We start from the raw sequence: 24,691 nt of genomic DNA, 5'->3' as shown, positions 1-24,691 counted from the left end.
GTAAGGTAGCAGATACGATAATGTGAACTAAGCGTCTTAACTCGACGAATGCCCACCGATAAGTAATTTGGTTCCTTAAATAAATATTCTTTAAATAAATACTTAGGTAGATTCTTCAGTCATATTTCGGTAGTTTTCCAATAAAAATTTCTGATCGTAAACACGACCATCAACGTATCATCCACATGGGTAAAAAGAATTAAAATTAATTTAATATATTAATTAAAAAAAATGTTACACAGCCCCCTCCCAAGAGAGGAAACTGGCGAAGAAGAAGAAAGAAAACGGTTTCCGATCAAAACCTAAGGATACATTTTTTTGTTATACCCTTTAAACGATTCGAAGAACGTGCCTCGAAAAGAAGTACAAGATATAAAAGACGTTAACATCATTAAGAAATGATGTAACCAAACGTCAAGATAATAAAATTATTTAAGGTAAACCTCAATACAAAAGAAATGCCTATTTAAGAGATAACATCGGGATCAGTACTCATCAGTACTTCGTTAAGATAAATTAGAGAACGAGATGTTTTTAGGAAATCTCTAATTAAAAACAAGATATCTAAATGGCTTAAATAACAACACTGGATAAAATCCTAATCACAATGGAAAGCATATGCCAAAGTGAAAGTCAAAAAGAATTAAATAAAACTCACCTAGCATTAATAAGAGTAGAAGAAGAAGAAAAAAAGGGAAATTAAGTACCTAGTTGTCAGTTGATAGCTTCGCGTATCACACGCCTAAATTTAATTTAGGGTCACAATCGGTAAAGTCACAATCGGGTTGAAGTTGACATAAAGAAAACTTCTAAGTCATATCAGGGAAAGGGGTCTGTAGACAACATTAGTACTAAAAGAACGAAAGGGTAAGAAGAATTAAGAGGAATGTGTTTGTCTTCCTTAAAAGCTCAACAGGTCCCTAGCGGACGAATCCCAGATCATCATCCTAGCCGTTCCTCTCGTGACAACTAGTAAGGTCAAAACAGATTCCGAAATATAGAAGAAAAAGAAAGATTTTGCGTCGAGAATTTCATTCTCATGATTCACCATAGTAGCTTGATTTATCACTGGCTGTATGACAAATCAAAAGTAATTTATAGCCATTCGGGGTTAATAAATCCATCAAGGATTGAGTATCAGTTTTTTATACAAATAAAAAAACTTATACTAGATAATGAAGGAGTTACTATAACTACTATATAGATAATAAAAGTATAATAACGTAATTAAAGTTATTACACTTTAACGGTGCAGTAAGCAAATGATTTTTCGCGTACTGACCAGGTAATGAGCTTTCGCACAGATAATTTTAAGTGATTTTCCACTTAAATAAGATAGATAAGAAGATAAGATAAGATAGCGAGCAAAGATAAATTAAATTTTACTCAAAGATAATTTAAGTGACTTTTCACTTATCGGTAAGATAATAAGTTTTGCTCAAAGATAATTTAAGTGATTTTTCACTTATCGGTAAGGTAATGAGTTTTTGGTTCAAAGATAATTCAAGTGATTTTTTACTTATAGGTACGATACTAGAGACCAGCTAGTAATTAGCTCACTAGCCGATCTAATAGATAACGGTATGGTGATATCTTTCACCTAACCGTACTCAAAGATATGTGACTTCTGGTGGGCAATCAATGAGATCAACGAGAGAAGATAGAAGAGAAAAATATTCATATAAATATATAGATATGACGGTAGATAATGTTATATGATAAAAAACCAAACTAATCCTGATCGGATTCATCATCACCTGACGAATTATCAGAATCATTGAGATATGGTTTCAAATCTTTAATATGCCAGTTCCCAGCATTTGAACCATCGGGATTTCTCAGTGTATATACAAGGGGAGACAGCTTTTTGACTACAGTACATAAGATATATTTGGGTGCTAACTTAGCCATAAACTTATCGACGGCTTTTGATAGAACCTTATTTCGTCGCCAAACTGTATCACCGACGTGAAATTGAACATCGCGTCGCCGTAAGTTATACGCTTTAGCATTGCGTTGGTACGCATTATTCAGATTAAGTTGTATTTCATCAAATACTTCACTTAACCCTCGTATTTCAGAAACATATTTGTCATGTTGCTCTGAAGTAACGGTAGATATCAAATTATCGGCAGATAAAGAATAATAGTTACCGGCAATAGGGACGTACCTGGCACAATTAAGAAAAGATGGGGTATATTTAGTGACTTCATGTCTAGCGGTATTTATAGCTTGACGGATTTTTCGAATTTCTTTATCCCAATCGGAATGATCTTTAATATAACACCTGATAGCAGTTCCTATGGTTTTATTGCTACGTTAAACAAAGTTGTACTGAGGCGAATAGACAGCATTAAACCATATTTTTTGGACCTTATACTTACTACATAAATTTTTTAACGAAGAATTATTAAGATTTCGGGCGTTATCACATATAAGAAATTGAGGGATTCCAAACATAAGAAAAACGTCATTTTCAAGAAAATTAATAATATTTTGCGTGGTAGCTTTCCGCAAAGGATGAATCAACGTAAATTTCGAAAACCAGTCGGTAACAACAAGAAGAAAAGTGTATCCTCTTTTTGAGCGAGGAAGCGGACCAATAAGATCTACGGCAATTATTTGCCAAGGGAACCTAGCTGATTTTGCTCGTTCCCTTAAACCCATGGGAGCCAAAGTCGACATCTTTTGAGCTCCACAGATTTTACAAGACCTAACAAAACGAAGCACATCTTTCCGCATTTTGGGCCAATAATATAACTCTTGAATACGATTTAAAGTTTTGAAATAGCCAATATGGGCACAGGTAGGGGGATCGTGACAAGAAGTGATAATATCATTTCTTTGGGGTTTTGGTACTAAAATTTTCCACTCTTTATTATTAGTGGAAACAGGTAATTCGGAAGGAATTAATTTAAAAACAAAATCATCCTCTACTTTCCACTGAGGATATTTATTGGGCTCTGATAAAATCTTAGAGCGAAAATCATCGAACCAAGGATCAATTCGGTCCTTGTCGACTTCCAGATAAGAAATTTGTGGTTTTTCGGAGATAGACTTATTCGTAAACATGCGACTTAGTGCGTCTGGGACGATATGAGAAGTTCCTTTTCGATGTATAAGATCAAAATCATGCTGACGTAAACGCATTGCCCAACGCGCAAATTTGCCAGAAGGATTACTAATGTTTTTTAACCACAACAGGGAATGATGGTCGGTAATTACCTGAAATTTGACTCCTTCGATATAGGGACGAAATTTTTCAATAGCGAAAATTACGGCTAAACATTCTCTCTCGGTGACAGAGTAGTTTCGTTCAGCCCTAGATAAAGTACGACTAGCATAAGCAATAACTACATCCGAGCCATCGACGGTTTGTGTTAAGACACCTCCTAACCCAGTATCGCTAGCGTCACATTGAATAACAAAAGGTTTTAGAAAATCAGGTTGAGTTAGAACAGGGGCAGAGATAAGAGCCTCTTTAATTAAAATAAAGGAGTTTTCAGCGAAATCAGTCCAGTCTACCGACTGTTTCTTCTTTTTACCTTTTAATAGGTCATTTATAGGAGATACAAGGGTCGAGAAATTATTTATAAATCGCCTGTACCAAGAGCACATTTCAACAAATCTTTTAACTTCCGTAAAAGTTTTTGGACGGGGATAATTAATCATGGCAGAGACTTTTTCCGGATCAGTCCTTAAAAGATTATCACCTACGATATAACCCAGAAATTTTAATTCAGACTTAAAAAATTCACACTTATCAACATTGATAGTTAAATTGGCCTCTTTTAACTTATCTTTAACCTCAGATAATAATTTAATATGTTCTTCGAAATTATCGGAACAAATGATGATGTCGTCAAGATAACAAAATATGTTCGGTTCATATTTAGGACCGAAAATTGCATCGATTAATCTCTGTTGAGTTTGAGCCGAATTACATAATCCAAAAGGCATGACAGTAAATTGAAAGGAACCTCTACCGATGACACTGAAAGCAGTTTTTTCTCTCGAAGAGGGATCTAAAGGTATTTGTCAGAAAGCTTTTCTCAAGTCAACGGAACTTATAAATTTGGTACCTTTCAGTAACGAAAGGATCCTATCAATATTAGGCAAAGGGTAAGAGTCTCGTTTAGTTACCTCATTGAGAGCTCTACCATCGAAACAAAAGCGGTACTCGCCGTTATTTTTTTTGACTAATAGCACCGGTGAACACCACGGACTATTAGAAGGTTCAATAACACCTAAACTAAGCATTTCGTCTAATTCTTCGTTGAGAATTTTGGACATATAGGGAGACATGGGAAATGGGCGTTTTTTGAAAGGTTTCGCGTCTCCAGTATCAATATTCATTTGGATTTTATCCGTGTGGCCTAATCCATTTATATTGCTAACTTGGGAGAAAGATTCGATAGTACTAGTCGCGACATATCTTTGAGTGGGGTTTAAATGATCGATAGTACATAAAGATATTTCATCGAGCTCATTATCGATATCGGTAAAAGTTTGTGGATCATTATCGCCGGTAAGCCAAGTATTTTTAGAAAAATCTATTATAAGAGAGAAAGTCTTAACGAAATTGCTACCGAGGATAAAGGTATAAGGTAACGTAGGTACGATTAGTGCTTTGATGACATGACAAACATCGTTAGCTAAGATAGGGAGATCGACTACACCGGTAACAGCGCGATTAGAGCCGTCAGCTAATGAAACATTTTGATGTTGAGATGGATCAACAGATAAGTTGTTGGATTCAAGGAATTTAATGCCTTTTGCGCCAACAATAGTTATAGAACAACCAGTATCTAGAAGGACTGTAAAAGTTCTCGAGAAAATTGAGACAGAAATATGCGGCCTAGAATCGCTAATTTTATTACTTAGCACCGGGGCGGCAATTTTCGTAACACTATTACGATAAAAATATTTGACGGTCTTTAACCACTGTTTCCATTTATTTTGAATTCTAACGTCGGATTTATTAGGACGGAAAGGTAACGAGATTGCACCGACAGAACAAACTCGATGAACTAGTTTTTTGAAGGCATGCGGCATTTTTTACAGGTATGGACAGTCACATTAGGATTACCACACTTGTAACAGAACTTGTGCTGTCGTTCCTTTTTACAGACGGGATAGATATGACCTGTTTTTTGACAATTCCAACAGGTAGCTACTTTCGAAGTGTTTTTATCATTCGAATTAGATGAATTAGATACGTGATTAGAGGCAGATGGAGAAGATATGGCATTTGAGGCATTGTTGTGAGAATGACGCTTCGACTGAGGAGTATCAGTCTCGACAACAGAGATTTTAGAATTTTGGAAGAACTTGGCCGACAATGAAGGGTTAGCATCTTCCAACTTCTTAACAATTTGAGTTAGTTCACTCACGGTATTAATGTCTTTTAAAATGACATGAGGAATATGCTCAGGTAAGATATTTTTACGAATAATTCTTAACTTTGTGGATTCGGATGCTTCACGAGATAAACGATTAAAAAGGGATAGCATTTGCGCGGCGAAAATTACGATAGGCTCGCTACGTTTTTGTTTGCGACCTTTGATTTGATCCCAAAGATCTTCGTCGAAATCGGGAGATAAAAAAGTGGATTTAAGAACTTCAACAAGTCCATCCCAAGAACTTATTAAGGACTTAATACTGCGAAACCACACCGCGGCATCGCCAGAGAAAAATTCAATAGCCGAATTAAATAAAATATCTTTCGGGACATTACGGGACTCAGATAACTCATTAACTCGTTCAATAAAATCAAACACAGTCTTGGGATCACCATTAAATTTAACATTCCATTTAAATATGGAATATTGGGAGATATTTGAATCGGGAGTCGAAACATGTATTATCTGCGGAGCAGCAGGAGAGACATACTCGACAGAAGAAGAACTAGAAGCTAAAGGAATGACTTTATCATTCATCTCTTGCTCCAATAACAAACAGGTAGTATTAGATTCATTTCGAAAAGAAATAGATTCCTCAGAATCGGGCTCGGGAATAGGGAGACGATCTATTCTACCTAACAAATGAATAAGTCGTGATTTGACTTGGCGAAAACAAGAATCTGTTGAAGAACCTTCAAACTCTTCAACTAACTTTGAAATATTATCAATAAAATTTTTAATGGCAGTCTTTTCGTTATCATAATCTAAGCTATCTAAAGATAATTGCTGTTATCCCTAACTAACAATCTCTTGAGGATTTTCCTCTTTTCATTTATTTTTTTACTCGTAACAGTTCCTCTGATTTTTAACTCATAATTAATTTCCTCTGAAGTAAGAAAATTGACTTCAAAATTATTCATTTTTAATTTAAGTCTACAGGTAATAAAAAAAATATAGAAATAGTACAAATATACCAAAGAAAGATCAGGTTTAATTCCAAAATTTATTCATAAATCTGGAGAACTTTTGTAGTGTGTTTACCAGACGGAACGCAAGAAGAAAATAAAGAATACTAAGATAGAGATAAAGCAAAATAGAAGAAGAAATAAATAGAAATAGAACACGGAAGCTGATCGGGGTTCTCATAGCTTAGCGTTATATAAATGTGAAGGACAAGCAAAGGCAACGGACATAGAAAAAAAAACAAAAGGATATAAGCCCCACGCTTTGGGCGGCATAAAAATATGTGTAACCTCGGAAACCTTTTTTGGATGGTGCTAGAAAGGTCACCAATGGAGACACTGCGGACGGCAGCCAGATGGTTGGTGGAGAGCGAGTCGTGGGTTCGAAACTAGCTTTTGGAATCAGGAATGGGTCCAACGGACGAAATAAGTAAAGATACGATAGGAGATATTAGAAAAGATACAGAAACAAACAAAAAGAAAGATGGGTAAAATTACCAAAGATAAGATAAGATAGGGAACAGGGCGCCACTTAATTTTTTGGGGTTTAAGGAGAAAATTAAGAAACCTTAGAAAAGAAAAGAGATAAGGAAAGATATTTAGGTTCAGAGATCAAACCCAAGAAAAGATATCACAGTTAATTATTGAATAAATTTGGCCAACACTCTACATAAACAAAAAATAAATATACAAGGTATTACACTTACTTACCTACGAAACTTAATAAGCCTGATCTTTGTACTGGTCAAAGGTATAGTTATCTTTAAAGGTAAAAAGCAAATATATCAGGGAACGTTGTTAGGAGTCGACAAATAAAATACATACATAAAACAATAACAATATATTAAACAACAACAAAATTACGACGCTGCTGAATGCAACACAAGTAATAAAAATACACCAACAACTATAAAATGGTGGTATACATATAAAAATAGGCAGAAATATAATTAGAAAATATCTTTACAAAGATATAAGTATAACACAAGCATGCACAAATAAAGTTTTGGCGTATCTCGAGATATTACAGCAAAAAAAAATGAATAAAAAATTATAACAAAAACCAAGGATAACAAAAATTAATAAAATCTAAATTTACAAAAAATACAATACAAATACAATATCTTTAATTGACTGCAAAATTCAGTAGCTACTCTCAACTACATTTGATGACATGTATGAATTTGAGATACGTCCAGATAATGGAAGATGATATGATTCCATACCATGTTACTTGCCCAGATAGGTGGAGATATTAAGATTATGTCAACTTACAGTAATTCCTGGAGACTGCTGCTTTAATTCGCTGAAGTTAATACTGTACTTGTATTAAACACTGAATGTATGACTATATTTAATCTAATATAGTATAGGATGAAGAAACTCAAAATAACAAGTGTATACACACTTATAAAGAAAATGCACAGAGACGGTAAGGTAGCAGATACGATAATGTGAACTAAGCGTCTTAACTCGACGAATGCCCACCGATAAGTAACTTGGTTCCTCTAAAATTTTACCAAGCTACCCAAGAAAAGGTGAGGGTATCTTCCCCCCAAAAATGATAGGCCAGCCTGTATCTATTTCTAAGAAGATAAGGTTCTAATTAACATTGAACATAACGGTATACTTCTACCTACAAACATGATGGAATATCAAATCTCCTAGATTAGGTTTTTCCCGAAAAACATTACAACGGGCGTTCGACGACAATTACCGAATTTATGACAAAGGACCCGGAAAAGGATTAACTAAGGATTCGCCAGACCGGCGTCTTTAAATAAATACTTAGGTAGATTCTTCAGTCATATTTCGGTAGTTTTCCAATAAAAATTTCTGATCGTAAACACGACCATCAACGTATCATCCACATGGGTAAAAGGAATTAAAATTAATTTAATATATTAATTAAAAAAAAATGTTACAACATACATCCCTCGATAAAATAAAGGAACTTATAAAAATGACAAATGCCAAAAAAGCTCCAGGACCAGACAACATCACAAATAGGGCGCTGAAAAATCTACCAACAAAAGCTATTGTGTATATCACCAACATGATAAACAATATGCTAAAACTACGATACTTCCCAGATAGGTGGAAAGAAGCACATGTAATAATGATTGCAAAACCTGGTAAAAACGGCACATTTCCTCAAAATTACAGACCTATCAGTCTATTATCATCTATAAGCAAGATAGCAGAAAGAGTCATACTAAAAAGACTCAATGAAGAATCCCAAATACTAGGAACCATACCAGAAGCTCAATTCGGATTCAGAAGCGAACACTCTTGTGAATTACAGGTACTACAACTAACGGAGTTTATCACTAAAGGATTCAATGAAAAAATGTATACAAGCCACAGCATTTTTGGACGTCAGAAAAGCCTTCGACAGAGTCTGGCACCATGGACTCATCTATAAAATGAATGAATTTGGTTACAGTGAGGCGATGACATGCCTCCTTGCGTCATATCTAGCCAACAGAAGCTTCAGAGTTCGAATAGGGGCAACCCTGTCCGAAGTCGGGACCCTGGAGGCGGATGTGCCTCAGGGAGCGGTGCTATCGCCGTACCTGTACACCATATATACGGCCGACACGCCAAAAGAGCCAGGCTCTCTGTTGAGTCTTTACGCTGACGACACAGCAATAGCTGTTAGCTGGAGAAACCCGGATCATGCAGCTAATCATCTGAAAAGAGCACTGAACGGATTCCAAAGATGGTGCACAAAATGGAAAATAGCCCTAAATCCAGACAAAACACAGGCTGTAATGTTTAGTCATAGAAGAAGTGTACCAAATCGCGAAATTACAATCGAAAACACCCCAGTAGACTGGACCAGCCAGGCTAAATACCTAGGGGTACATCTAGATAAGAAGTTAACGTTCACTGAGCACATCAATCAGCAAATACATAAAGCCAAAGCGTTGAAAAGTTAGCTCTCAACACTTATTGGAAGGAAAAGTAAACTACGATTTAAAACCAAAATCAGGGTTGCGCATAGTATTATCCTGCCAGTCCTAACATATGCATCCGCTGCGTGGGGACACACCTGTAAAACAAACAGGAAAAAGATACAGACCACTCAAAATCAAATAGTTAGAGATGCCCTTAAGATACCAAAGTACGTACCTTTGAGATATGTATATAGAGACTCAGGACAAACAAGAATCCTATGCACGCTAGACGAGAGAGCATATGAAATTTTCAACGGACTAAGAAACCATCCAAGCAGAATGTTAAGAGAGCTGACTAACTACAATGAAAACACAAGGACGGTACACAGAAGACCAAAAAAACAGATAGCTCGATATAGGGAGGACCCGAACGAATAAATAAAGAATGAGATGGTTGCAAGAAGAACGAACAAAGAAATGCAGTCAATCAGAAAACACACCAAAAAAGCTCTGGCGAGAGGGTACGCTTTCTTTTAGGTTTTTAGGGTTTTAGGTACATAAGAACAATATACAACGGGGTGTGTGAGAGCCGTATACACTTGGGAATGCACACCCCAATACACGCACACAAATAGGATTAAGGAAAAAAAGGAAAGAATTTTTGCCCAGGCATTTTATAGTCCCGAAGCACCAAGGAAGTCCACAAAAAAAAATAGTGTTTTCTGATTTAATAACGTAATTCACATTGAAATTTTCAATACTTTCATTTAATTGTTTTAACGTAAATTTACCTTATATAACCAAATATAGAAGGGACCCGTCAGGCCTTCTGTATACCGCTCTGTGGACTAGGTCCTTAAGGCAGATCGAGTGAAGGATCTACTCGCGAAATCCGAGCACTGAGGTAATGTGCGGCATACATGGGCTTGGTGGCCGGACTCCACTCGGGTACTCAGCCGGCGAGGAGAACAAAATTTATTTTGCCAAATCGGCGGCTGAGTGGCCGAGCACACACACCTTTCCGAACATAGAGTCATCAGCTCAGGCTGGCGGCTCTATGGTCAGAACACACGCTCTTTTTCTTTTTTTTTAGGGACTCAAGTCCCGACGTAAAGCTAGAGTAAAATCAATAGAGTCAGTAAAGTAAATAGGGAGAAAAGCCTAGATGTGGCTACCCCTACAGTTAGGTGGCATAACCACATTTACTAAAAACCGAGGGTGTCCTATTACCCAGAAGTAAATTTCAGATCATAAGCCTCCTCACGTAAGTCACACGATGAGGAGGGGTGGTGGAAAAGCCTGGGGGTCAGATAGGTACCACTTCGACTAGCGAGGTGTGACCGGTTTGATCTTCGCACATGTGGATCCCATTCTTACATTGGTATACACGTCATGTTCCTAGGGGCAGGGTTGATCACTGCGTGTGTGTGTGTGTTAATGCAATAATACAAATATATCTTTCCTAACTTATTATAACCATCTCTTTTAAATTATTTTTTTTATTTACAGAAGAGATACTTTTGAAATAAAGAATGTGTCTATCTATGGATTTTCCACTTTAAAATACAATACCAGAGTGTTCATCGACAATGAAGCAGAAAATAATGTCACAGTAAGAACGATAAATGTAAATTTAAATACATCCTTAGATGAATTCGGCATTAATGCTGAGTACATAAAGGACACAAAACTTTTTACACTATTTCATGTATATGGCGAAGGAGATATTAGGTAAGCCAAACAAAATAAAAGTCTTATAATATTTAGTGCTTTAACATCTTATTTCTTCTTTAGTATTTCCATATCAATACCCTATTTTAAATCAAATGAATACTTTCCTTGAGCTCGAAACGCCAAATACAGAATTTATTTTAAAATTTGCAGTTAATTTCAAATTGGACAATAATACACCTTACAAAAATAGTTTCAGAATAAGATTCGTTTTTAAAAGGAATGTAATAAGTTTTAAATATTTCAAAGATTTTGTTCATTCACCATAAAAAAAGTAGTTAGAGTCCTTATATTAAATTTTTATAATAAAGCTATGTAAAAAAAGATGATTTAAAAAACTATATCGTATATCATAACTACTCATATGTAATTATATAATAATGCAATATATAGGGCTAACCAATGGATTAAATAGGAATAAAAAAGTTAATATCAATACAAACTTAAAAAAATAACCCCGAGTAAAGATATAAGATAATCTAACAATTAAGAAACAAGAAATCCCATAAATTAAGCCATACCGAGGATATACTTCATTTAAAACTATAACAATTTTAATAGAAAAATGATCCCAAAGAATTTATTTTATATCCAAAAAAGAAAATTTATTCAGATGATTACAAGATACAAGGATTAACATGGAAAGGAATATGGAACAATTACAGAGTCAATTCAGAAAAGGCAGAAGCATTCAAGGCCACATTTTTACTATTAATAAATAACCACAAAACGCACTGAACTCAAGCACTGAGCTATACCAAGCCTTTATTTACTTAGAAAAGGCACTTGTTAGTACTTCAAGGAAGATGATAGACATATGCTTAAAAGAAAGGTGTGAATACCAAACTCACAGAAGCCATTATGACATTATGAGTGTTTACAGACATACAAGAAACAGAGTCAGAACATGGAATCTGAAAACTTTATAGTAAATGACAGTTTACGTCAGGGGGGAGTCCTAGGTCCCATACTATTTAACATCGTCTTGGATGACATAATTAAAGAAACCAGAACAGAAACACTGAAAATATATGCCGGACATAGAAATCTAGAAGTTGTGTGGATCTCAGAGTGCTCATACACAGACGATCTTGTGATATTTGAAATAAACGAAGAAGCACTCACGAAATTTACAAATATGGAACCCTTCACTAATGAAACGAAATTTAAGGATTAATGAAGAGAAAACGAACGTAATGGTATGCGGAAAAAATAGACAACAAACGAAGATAAAAATTAACAGAAATACACTCAAACAAGTAGAAACTTACAAATACTTGAGAGTGCAAATAGAGAACAGAGGAACTGAAGAAACTGAAATAAGTTCAAAAAGAGAAAGTGCTGCTCGGATATACCACGTAACCAAAAGTACGCTTTTCTCCACAAAGAAGTATTCCAAAAAGCCAAAGTGGCCATTTTATTAGTTAGTTTATTTTTTCTCAACTACAAGGTTATTGACATTGGGTCAATTTGGGTATTATACATTTTACATTACATTAGATATAATTTACAGTAAAGAAAATATGTAAAAGGAAAAGTAATAAAAATGAATACATTACATTTTTTAATATAGGTTAATGCAGGTTCTAATTAGCTTAGGATAACATTTAATTTTGTAAGGCCTTGTATAGAGTATTTTTTTGTTTTTGCTCGTATTTGCACAAACAGGTGGTTTCTCCGAAGCCATTAGGTGTCCATATTATGTCATCCGTGGGTGACCAATTCTTAGTCTGCGAACGATTAATTTGTCTCTTCTACTTAAGTTAGGTAGCTGAATGGTTTCGATGGTAGGTTGTATTTTGTGTAATTTCGAGGTTGATTTTTTCCATTGGTTTTGTTTTGGTTTTTGACCTGAAAAGTGTTATTCTAAAATTTTAGATCTGATGCTAGTTGAACAGATTAAATGTCTGGTTTGGTTGTAATTGCTCTATTTTGCAGCAGTATCAGCATTACCTAAAATGCCAACGTGTAAAGGAATCAAGATTATTGTTATGTTGGTTCCAGAAGAAGTGAGACAGTTTGTTGCTTCATGTATTGCATGAACTAACGTATGTTCGGAATATAATATACATATTTTGAATTGGGTCGATGGAGGACATCGAATCTGTAAATATTGCAGTGTTCTTGGCTTAAGTTTGGTTACATAAGCCTTTTAATGGCTATTATTACTATTTTAAGTTGTTACAGAATATATGACACATATCTTAGTTTTAGGTGCATCTGTGTAGAGAATTTAGTCATATGAGTTTGTGTTGATCAGCTCTAGGAAAGATTGCCTCAGAATTTGGCTGTTGGTTTCATTTTTGTGATAATTATCAAGCGAAATCTTAATTTTTGGTATGTAATTAATGCAAGAAAGAGTAGATGACAGTATAGTGCGTGGCCGTTTATAAGATTATCGAAATGAAGTTTATTATGAGAAATATGAGCACAACCATGTTGGACAGAATGAGGCAGTTAGAAAACATCGTAAGGCGTAATCAATTATTAAGAAAATTGAAGAGGCTCAAATCTGCATTTAAATACCGTGAAAATTGACTGTTGATCTATTGACTAAACAAAAAATAACTTTATTCTTATTTTAGGTTGGCTATAGACAACATAATATTAAAATTAAATGTCACACTAAATAATAGAGGATCACTCCATATACAAGACTTAAAAATTAAACTATCATTTGGTGGTTCCAATGGCGTATGTATTTTTGTATTAATATAAGTATTATAAAAGTAATTATAAGGATTATGTATTTTTTTATGTTATGTTTCTCTAAATATGCGCTTAAACCTCTTTCTAACCTTTATACAAACAATTTCTTTGCTTTTGTAAATTCTGGCGTACTATCTTAATATGTTTAACTAACAGAAGAATATACATAATTAATATTTTACCAGAGTATTAGCCTTATATTATTTTTATTACCATCATCCAGCCTTCCTTTATCACGGCCACTGCTGGACATAGGCCTCCCTTAAATTCCTCCATTCTTTACGATTTTTTGCTCTTTGTTGCCAATTTTTGGTGTGACGCCTGATGTCGTCAGCCCAACGTCACAGAATAATAAAACAATCAGAATGCCCACTCTGCTTGTCAAGAAAAGTACGCGCATCTCGTTCGCGGAGACGAAACCAGCCATGTTTTAAACGAAACCAGTGTTGTTTAATGAAATTTTATGTGGTGAGCATTAAAAAGTTCAATGGTTGCATGTGTTCCGGTGTTCACTCTTTGAGATTAGGGTTATATATAAGTAATATAAATGTGAATACCTATATTATTAGAATTATTAAGTAGAAAATACAAAATAGTCGTACTATACAACTATACAACTTTAATAAAAGTGGAAAATTTTGTCGTAGCTTCTCACAAATTTCTCAATCCGTGTTCTACGAGGGTGGATTGATATAAAACTAGCCTTTCACAGAAAAAACAAGTTTTTTGGAATTAAATTGATTTATTTTTCAACATAGTCCCCTTTTACATCGATACACTTAGTAAGATGATGTTCCAATTTTTTTATCCCATCCGAATAGTACTTTTGTCTAGGCTTCAGCGACCACTTCATTATTTGTTGCGAAATGGCGTCCTCCGAGCCATTTTTTTAGGTTTGGAAACAGGAAAAAATCGCTGGCGGCAAGATCTGGGGAATACGGTGGGTGCTCAACCAATTCAGAGATCAATTCGTGTAATTTTGCCATGGCGACGGCCGATCGGTGAGCCGGTGCATTGTCTTGATAAAAGAGCACTTTTTTGTGTTCCAAACCGGGGCGTTTTCGACGCAGTTCGACATAGTATCGATCCAATTGTATTTCCGGTGGATCGATGGGTTGTTTCCGGTGTATAATAATGCATTCAGGTTTCATCAACGGTAATAAATCGGCGAAAAAAATCCTTCGGATCACGCCGTATCATCGCCAAAAGCGTCTCCGAAGTGGTCAAACGTTTTTGCATTTGATCGATTGTCAGCAAATGTGGCACCCATCGCGCCGATAGCTTTTTCATGTCCAAATGATGGTGAATAATGTTGTGTACCGTTCGTAGGAAATGTTTAGGACCTCTATTAAATCACGGAGCTTAATTCGACGATCTGCCATAATCATGTCATGGACTTTGTTAATCATTTTCGACGTGGTGACTTCATTTGGCCTTCCGGGATGCTCATCATCAAAAACACTTGTACGACCACGAACAAATTCAGCTTTCTAAAATTTTGCTATTGCTAACGAAGGTGTAACCCCACCATAAACTTCCTCCAGGTCGGCTTTGATTTGCACATTCGTTTTACCCTTTTTGTGGAGGAACTTAATCACCGAACGATACTCGACTATTTACATTTCTCCGAAAACACAAAATTTGCTTGTTTTTGACGGCTGTAAAAACCAAACTAATTGTTTTTAAAACTTAAAATTTTGACAAACATCATGTCATGAATCTTGTTCTCCGCAGCGGAGGTCGGCAATCATAATAGCTATTCGGACTTTTGAGACGACTGCTCTGTGCTCTGAAAAGTTTATTTGATGTACATCCGTACCACTCTCTCAGGTTGCGCAGCCATGACATTCTACGCCTCCCTATGCTTCTCTTTCCTTGGATATTTTCCTGTATAATCAGTTGGAACAAGGTGTATTTTTCTCCACGTGTAATATGTTCGAGATATTTCAATTTTCTTGTTTTAATTATATTTAAAATTTCTATTTCTTTATTCATCCTTCTCAGAACCTCTTTGTTTGTGACGTGTTCTATCCACGATATTTTCAGAATTCTTCTATACACCCATAGCTTGAATGATTTCAGTTTTTTCACTGATGTCGCAATTAAGGTCCAAGATTCCATTTCATAAAATAAAGTCGAAAAAACATAGCACCTCGCCAACCTAACTCTTAGTTTCAATTAGAGAACTGTTAATGACCCATTTTCCTGGCTCTCAACGAATACAAGAAGATGAACTGCAAAGTATGTAGCTGGCAGAGGCTCCAAGAGGCCTCAACAGATCCAGCAGGTAACTAGCGGAAAAAATCTTTACACAAAATAAAATCGAATGGGCCGTTTAAAGCTTTAAACCTTTTAAATCCCCTAGTAAGAACGGAATATTTCCTGCTTTACTCCAAAAAGGCTTCATGCAAATACAGCCGCAACTACAGCGGCTTTTCATAGCAAGCCTGGTGTTAGGTCACATTCCAAAAACTTGAAGTGACGCAAAGGTGGTATTTATAACAAAGGCGGGGAAACGTCCTACAGAAGAAGCGAAGTCTTATCGTCCTATATGCCTGACCTCCTTCTTCTACAAACGATGGAGAAACTAGTAGATTACTACATAAGAAGCAAAACATTACCGAGGAAACCACTTCACAAACATCAGTTTGCCTACCAGACTGGCAAATCCACTATAAATGCTCTGAATTCGCTAGTCGAAAGAACTGAAAAGACAATAGTGGCAAAAGAAATAGCTCTTTGCGCTTTCATTGACATAGAGCACTAGTAAAGAGGAGCATTGAAGCCTCACTAATACAATGGATTCAGTCAATGCTAAAAACGAGAATCATCACTGCTAGTATTGGAAGAGAATCTGTGACTGTGACAGCGGTAAAGGGGTGCCCTCAAGGGGGAATATTATCGCCTCTGCTGTGGTCTTTGGTTGTGGATTACCTTCTCACTAAGTTGCATGATTCTGGTTTTATAACCCAAGGTTACGCAGATGACCTAGTTGTTACAATTAGAGGCAAGCATGACCAGACTATATCTAGTCTCATGCAAACTGCTCTTAACGAAATTAAAAGTTGGTGCTCGAAAGAGGGCTTAAATGTCAACCCCAGTAAAACGACTTTGATACCTTTCACAAGGAGACGTAAATACAATTTACAGGCTCCAACTATGAATGGCATCACATTAGACTATTCCAAGGAAGTAAAATATCTGGGGGTAACCCTAGATCAAAAACTCTGGAATAGTCATATTGAAAAAATTTTATCCAGAGTTTTGGTGGCAAGTTGGACCTGCCGCAAGACGTTTGGAAAGACTTGGGGCCTACAACCAAAAATGACTCTCTGGTCATACAAAACAATAATTAGGCCCATGGTCACATACGCATCATTCGTATAGTGGCCAAAAACACAAGAAACAACAGCTAACGCCAAGCTGCAAATAGTGCAGCGGCTAGCTTGTCTGGGAATCACAGGGGCAATGTCAACATGTCCCACTGCAGCTCTAGAGTCGATGCTGAACCTTCCTCCCTTGCAGTTCTGCATAAGGAGGGAGGCAGTAACTGTCGCCTTAAAACTGTGACAGACACAAATAATGAAACCTGGAGATCTAGTTGGCCACCTGAAAATCTTAGAAGAAATTCCATTAGGTTCTAAGGACACGCCGACAGATGCTATGCCAGTCAAATTCGACTTTGAAACACCCTTTGAAGTGGTCATAAAAAACCACCAAATGGGTAAAGAAATTGAACCAAAAGTGGAAGAAGGTTCACTCGTATGGTGTACGGATGGATCTAAGATAGATGAAAGGGCAGGAGTGGAGTTACTGGGCCCAATTTCAGGCTATCTAAATCTCTTGGAAACGCTTCAACTATCTTCCAGGCAGAAATACATGCTATAGACATAAGTGCCCAAGAATATCTTAACCAAGACACCCGTAGAGCAAAAGTCTTTATTGTATCAGACAGCCAAGCCGCCTTATTGGCTCTAAAGTCATTTACATGTGAGTCAAAGTTGGTTTGGGACTGTAAACAATCTCTCAAGAAGCTGGCGGAACGCAACAATGTAACTGTGATGTAGGTGCCAGGTCACAAGGGAATTGCAGGAAATGAGAAAGCTGACAGCCCCGCAAAAGAAGGAGCTAATACCCCATTCCAGGGTCCGGAACCCTTCTGTGGACTATCGAAAAGCCACATCATAGAGGAACTCCGTACCTGGGAACTCAATCAACTAAGATCATATTGGTCTAACACACCAGGATAAAGGCAAGCAAAAAGGCTCATAAAAGTGTGCCTAATATCAAAATGGTCACTGGCCTTCTCACTGGTCACTGACCTCTGAGATATCATCTCAAGAAATTGGGCAAATCAGATAGTGAGAACTGTCGTTTCTGTCAAAATGAAAAAGAAACGGCAGAACATATACTATGCAACTGCGTAGCACTGTTCTGCAAAAGATTAAATTCCTAGGATAGATCAGTCTGGCGTCCTCTGACATAGGAAACAAGTCACCTAGGAAGCTAATAAACTTCATCAAAAGTATTGGCATTCTAGAGTTTAACTAGATTAAGGTATGCACAAAAGATCTCTATAGGTCGAAGTGCGGTGAGGCATGGCCTTAACGACCTCACATAATCTAATCTAATGGATGACTTTTAATAGTAACTTTAGCACATGAGACATCAAGCTAATGGTGCGGTAATCGCTACATTCTCTTGCGTTTTTCTTTTTGGGGAGATAAATAAAAATCGACGTTAAACACTCTTTGGGTAATACGCGTGAACTATAAATTTGGTTCAAGAGTGTCACTAAAACATCAATGTGCTTCTCATCTAGAATTTTTAGGATTTTTATAGGAAGCATATCAGGTCCAAGGCTTTTCCCACTCTTCATTGTTTTTAATGCGTGTAATATTTCTTCTTTATAGGCTAGTTTAATATCAATCTATCCTCGTATGTTTCCGTTTAAAACATGGCGATCGCGTGCTGACAAACTTCAAAGACTGCACCTAAGAGTGGGCATTCTGATTGTTATTTATTCTTTGCCAATGTGTAAGTGGTGTTCCTCTACTACATTTGTCTGCTCTTGGCCTCTAATTTGTATTTTTGCTCGTCCATCGTGAGTACATTCTCGCATGGCCTGTCCAATTCCATTTTAGTTCCGCTATGCGTTCCACAACAGCAGCAATACTCGTCCTTCTTTGCAGATCTTCGTTTCTTATTCGGTCCCGTAACGTCACTCCCAGCATAGACCGTTCCATTCGTCCCTGTGCCACTCAATTTCGAAGCCGTAGTCTTGGTTAGAGTCATATTTTCCGTCCCATAGGTCATGACCGATAATACGTATTGGTCAAATACTTTTCTTTTGAGGCTAATTGGCATGTTCGCCATAAGTGAGTCTCGCAGTTTGCCAAAGGCTGTCCAAGGTAAAGTAATTCGTCTTTGCATTTCGCATCTTTGGTTATTCCTGCTGTTTCTTATTTAATGACCCAAATACGTATATTTCTCCACCAGTAATGTTTTTAAATTGTACTTTTATTAGTAAAATTAAAGCACGGTCAATGTATCTTATAATTATTTTCTTGCTACTCCCATGGCTAACAAATCAGCGGGACAGTACACTGCTGTATATTGTCTAGCAGTAGATCGTTTTAAGTAGAGAAATCCTGTTCGACTCTAAATGGTTCTTGGTACTAACTCATAATTAGAGCTTATATTGCATGCCCATCGAAATTCTCCCGCCTTAGATATCACATAGACAAGATCCATTTCTTTCGAAGAATTAAGAGGAACACCTTAAACTCTGGATTTTTCATTGCCAAAATAGAGGATTTCTTTTTCGTGTTGACGACAATAAGGACTTCGTTAGTAACATCAACAAGTCCAAACATTAACCAAAGAGACATTACCAAATAGTTTCACAACATAAAATCTTATTTAGATAAAAAAGGAATTGAAGATGTTCTTCAAGAACCAACAAGGATCTTGCCATGTTTTTATTTATGTCACAAAAATAAAAAAGTTTTGGCTTCCAAAAAGGGTTCCAGAAATGTCTATGAAATTTAACATAGTCCAAAGCTTAACTTAACAGTTATGTTTACATTTTCTGCAATAGGAAATATTTTACCTCCGATGATAATTTATCTCCATAAGAGATTGCCTAATACATTGGAAATATATTTAACCCTTATTTAGATCACAATAATATTACACGCCCGCTGATACTTTTTATTGATGGGCATAAAAGCCATTTAACTTAACAGACAAGTATATGCCACTAAATTAATGCAACCGGCGGATGTGGCTGCATTTACGCCTCTTAAAAAATTTTTGGACCAAATCTGTGCTTCGGTTTAGGAGAGACAACCCCCAAAAACTGTTAACAAAGGTAGAGTTTGCTCCAGTTTTAAAGTCTGTTATAGATATGTTAAATCTAAATGTTGTTAGAAGAGGGTTAAGGACATGCGGTATATTCCCTTGGAATTCGTCTGCTCTTGACTATTTAAAATGGCTTCGGAAATTATTTGAAACTTAAGATAATCTTGTTGAGCACAAAGATTTGCCAACGCTTATTAAAATTAAATCTAATGATTACCAACTATTGAAACAAATATTTTTATCCTTTACAGCAGTGGTTCTCAACCTGGGGGGCGAGAGGGTACAAAGAAAAAAAAATTAAAATTAAAAAATATATATTTTGTTAAAAAACAAAATATTTTGTATTTCGTATTTTTATTTTGTTTAGAAATATTTCTTTATTTAAACGTGATTAAAATCGTTTTACTCAAACACACAACCTGAGTTAAGCACAACAGTCTTGTGTATGGCAACATCGTAGGAGCGTAAAGTATATTTACCAACACTGTATTGCAAGCACTCCTGGCTCCAGTTCAGTGACTCCGTCTCACGCGTCAGTCTCAGTCGACAGCCTCTGTGTGCTGTTTGTAGCAATCAGTGTAATCGTTATTTAATAACAGAGTGATTGTTTGTGAATTATTTAATAGTGTTGTGTAACAGCTTTCAAAACGGCTAAGTCACTTCCAAAGAAAAGATGGTATTCAGACAATTATATCAAGTATGGTTTTACCTTTATGGAGAAAACGGCCGTCATTTACCTCTGTGTATCAACTGCCATGCTGTTCTTAGTAATGATGCAATGTGCCGCGGACGTTTGGAACGGCATCTAATTACAAATAATTCTTCTTTGGAAGATAAAGGCCCAGAATTTTTCATTGTCAAAAAAAGCAGCCTAACCAACGCAGCCCAGCCATTTCTTGAAAATGAGAAAGCTGTGGAAGCTTCATACAAAATAGCAGTTTTGATAGTTAAAGATAAGAAAACAACTAACTATTGGTCACTAGTAGTCACTAATTAAACCTTGTTTCCTTACTACTTGTAGTACCGTACAGGTTTACCGTTTTTTTTTTTTCTTTGCAGTGTGACGAAACAACTGATATTTCAAAGCATGCACAGTTATTGTTTTACTGTCGATTTATTGACAGAAACCGGTTCCTGAAGGAAATATTGTTTTCAACATATCTTGAAACAACAACTAAAGCCATTGACATATTTTCTGCTCTTGAAGATTTTTTAGTAATCAATGAACTTCCATGGGAGCAAGTAGTTGGCATATGTACTGATGGAGCCCAAGCCATGACAGGATGTCGATCTGGATTAATGGAATTGGCAAAAAAGAAGAACTCTAGGATAATTGGTTCTCACTGCATTATTCACAGACAAGCTTTAGCTAGTCAGACTTTACCTAAATCTCTCAACGTCACATTAAACTTAGCAATTAAAATTGTTAACCACATTAAATCCAGCGCATTAAGCACTAGGCTCTTTCAGGCACTATGTCAAGAACTCAATAGTGATCAGGAAATCCTCCTTTTTCACAGAGAAGTCCGGTAGTTCTTCTTCTTCTTCAGCCTTAAGTAATCCAACTTTGGACATAGGCCTCCCCCAAATCAATCCAGTGTCTTCTATTTTGTGCCACTTACTTCCAGTTGTGTCCTCCGATCTTCTTAATATCATCAGCCCATTACATTTGTGGTCTTCCTCTGCTTCTCTTTCCTAACCATGGCCTTCACTGTTGTATTTCGTGGTTCCATCTCTTATCCTTTAGTCGAGCATTGTGTCCTGCGAAGCTCTATTTTAATTTGGCAGCATGTTCTCCTGCGTCTTTTACTTTCGTTTTGCTTCTAATCCATTTGTTTGTTTTTTTGTCTACGAGTCTCACTGCGAGCATTGATCTTTCCATCGCTCTTTGTGCTTTTACTATTTTATCCATATTGGACTTGGTGAGTGTCCACGTCTGTAAACCATACGTGAGTATAGGGAGGATACACTGATCGTAAATTCTGGTTTTCAAATACTGTTCTATTTTAGTGCTTTTCAGGATCCAACTCAGTTTTCCAAATCCTGCCCACGCTAACCTTATTCTTCTGGTAATTTCGACAGTTTGATTTTCTTTGTTAATTTTCATTATCTGTCCCAGGTAGATGTATTTTCTTACTGTTTCTAAATTTATGTCGTTCAATGTTATTTCTTGAATGTTCGGTGTATTTGTCATTATTTTTGTTATTTCCAAGTTCATCTTAAGATCTACTTTCTCCGAAGCTTGAAATAGTTGCGTTATCATGGTCTGTAGTTCTTCGAAACTTGTAGCGAATATTACAATGTCATCAGCGTATCTTAAATGACTTCCATGATTGATGAAATGACTGAAGTTTTCTTCCATTAACATTTACTCCCTTATCTGCCCAGTTAATGTCTTTGAACACGTCTTTAAGTCCAAGTGTGAATAGCTTTGCTGAGATAATATCTCCCTGGCGAACTACTCTGTTGATTGGTATAGCTTTGGTTTTCGCATCAATTTGTATTTTCATTGTAGCTTTCTTGTAAATATTGTGTATGAGCATTCTGTATCGGGAGTCTATCCTGCAGTTGTTCATAGCTCTCTCTATTGCCCAAAGTTCTATGGAGTCGAATGCCTTTTCATAATTAACGAAGCCAATATATAAGTTCAAGTGATATTCATTGGCTTTCTCTATTAGAGTTCTGACTCTAAGGAGATGATCCGCTGTACTGTAAGCTTTTTGGAATCCTGCCTGCTCTACCGGTTGATAGCTATCGAGCTTCGACGTTAACCTGTTAGTTATTACTCTCATAAACAGTTTGTACATTTGGGACAGCAGGGAGATTGGCCTATAGTTCTTGAGATCTCCCCTGTCTCCCTTTTTGAAGAGAAGTATTGTCAAACTTTCATTCCAATCATCTGGGACTTCTCCTCTGTGAAGACATTCGTTGAAAAGTTTTTTCAATTCTTCGAGAATAATTTCATTCCCCTCCTTCAATATTTCTACAAGTATTCCATCTGGACCCGGAGCCTTATTATTCTTTAGTTGTGCTATAGCTTGTGTTATTTCGAACGATTCTATGTTAGGGAGTATTTCTAAGTTGACATTCGTTATCTTTCTCTTAAGGTCTTCCTTTGCAGTGTTATCTGGGTTCTTGTTTGAGAAATATAAATCACGGTAAAATGTCTAAGTAACTTTTAGGATTTCGTTCTTTTCTCTTATTTCTTTTTCATCTTTATCCTTCAATGAGATTATTATAGGCTTTCCTAAGTTTATTCTTAAGCATTTCAGGCCTCGGTTCTTTTCTATTATTTTTCCTACCTTGTTTTCATTATAGATCCTTAAATCTTCCTTTACTCCCTTCTTTATTTGTTTATTCAATTCTTTGAAACCATTGGTGTTTTGCTTTCCTTCGCTTAGAAATGTGCGTCTCTTTTCCATCAACCGTTTTGTTCTCTAGTTATATCGCAGTTATATCTTCAAAAATGTCTTTGTTCCCACACAAAAAGTAATCGATCTCGTTTTTTGTCTTTTTATCGGGAGATATCCACCTCCATTTTCGGTTTGCTAGTTTCTTGAAGTGTGTGTTCATGGCATATAAATTTTGTTGTTCTAAGAAGTTATATAATTTCTCTCCTCTTTCATTTCGTGTGCCATAACCATGCATCCCTATTTTGGTTTCAGTATTTTCTTCTATTTTACCTAATTTTGCGTTGAAATCTCCCATAATGATGGTATATTTTGAATCATTTTCTTCTTATTCGAGACAGCGCTGGCAGACAGCACTGGACTGAAACAAAAAAGTGTTTACACGATGCCACTACCATGCCAGCACTGTCGTTCTAGTGCCACTGGCGCCAGTTACTGGATACGTGTAAACGCGCCATAATGCATTTATAAAATCTTCGTAGAACATTTCAACTGCCTCTTCCTGATGTGTTGTTGTGGGAGCATACACTTGTATAACCTTGATCTTGGTTTTATTATCTAGGTCTATTATAATATAAGCTACTCTATCAGAAACACTTTTATGGCGCGTTTACACGTATCCAGTAACTGGCGCCAGTGACACTGGAACGACAGTGCTGGCATGGTAGTCATCGTGTAAACACTTTTTTGTTCCAGTCCAGCGCTGTCTGCCAGCGCTGTATCGAATAGAAGGCTGGTCTATTTTTCATGCCAGTGGCCCTCGTCCGCGTCCCCTCTAGCCCCGTGCCAGTGAATGTAGACACGTGTAAACACAGCGTTCCAGTAGCTGTCGTCTCTTTGTTCAGTGGCAATGTTTGTATTTTTTAAATACTTAATATGACCCGGAAACTAAGCGAAGCAGATACGTTAAAGTTTGTGCAACTTTATCGAGAACAACAATGTTTATGGGATATTTGATGTGAAACATATAAAAACAAACAAATACGCTCATCAGCAATACAAGAAATTCAAGAAGGAATGGATATCGAAGGATTGACTATAGAAGAAGTGAAGGCTAAAATTAAGAGCATTAGAAGTACATATTACTTGGAGGTAAATAAGATTGAGAAATCAACAAGGTCTGGTGCTGGAGGAAAAGTATATGTCCCCAAGGTGAAATGGTTTGACGAATTAAATTCATTCATCAGGAATGTGGCAGTAAGGTGAATAACTAC

The 24,691-nt window shown here is 36.4% G+C and overlaps 1 protein-coding gene across 1 annotated transcript in view; it reads left to right on the top strand.

Moving 5' to 3' along the window:
• Window positions 1-24,691, top strand: part of LOC140446484 (uncharacterized) — a 67,624-nt gene that overhangs the window by 28,458 nt on the left and 14,475 nt on the right. Inside the window, exons 3-4 of the mRNA XM_072539038.1 lie at window positions 10,774-10,995; window positions 13,581-13,689. Of these exons, the coding sequence (XP_072395139.1) occupies window positions 10,774-10,995; window positions 13,581-13,689 (331 nt within the window). The remainder of the gene's footprint in view (window positions 1-10,773; window positions 10,996-13,580; window positions 13,690-24,691) is intronic.

This window comes from Diabrotica undecimpunctata, chromosome 7 (genome assembly GCF_040954645.1).
Source record: "Diabrotica undecimpunctata isolate CICGRU chromosome 7, icDiaUnde3, whole genome shotgun sequence".
NCBI lineage: Eukaryota > Metazoa > Arthropoda > Insecta > Coleoptera > Chrysomelidae > Diabrotica > Diabrotica undecimpunctata.
Note: the sequence above shows the minus strand (reverse complement) of the source record. Positions and strands in the feature narration are given on the sequence as shown.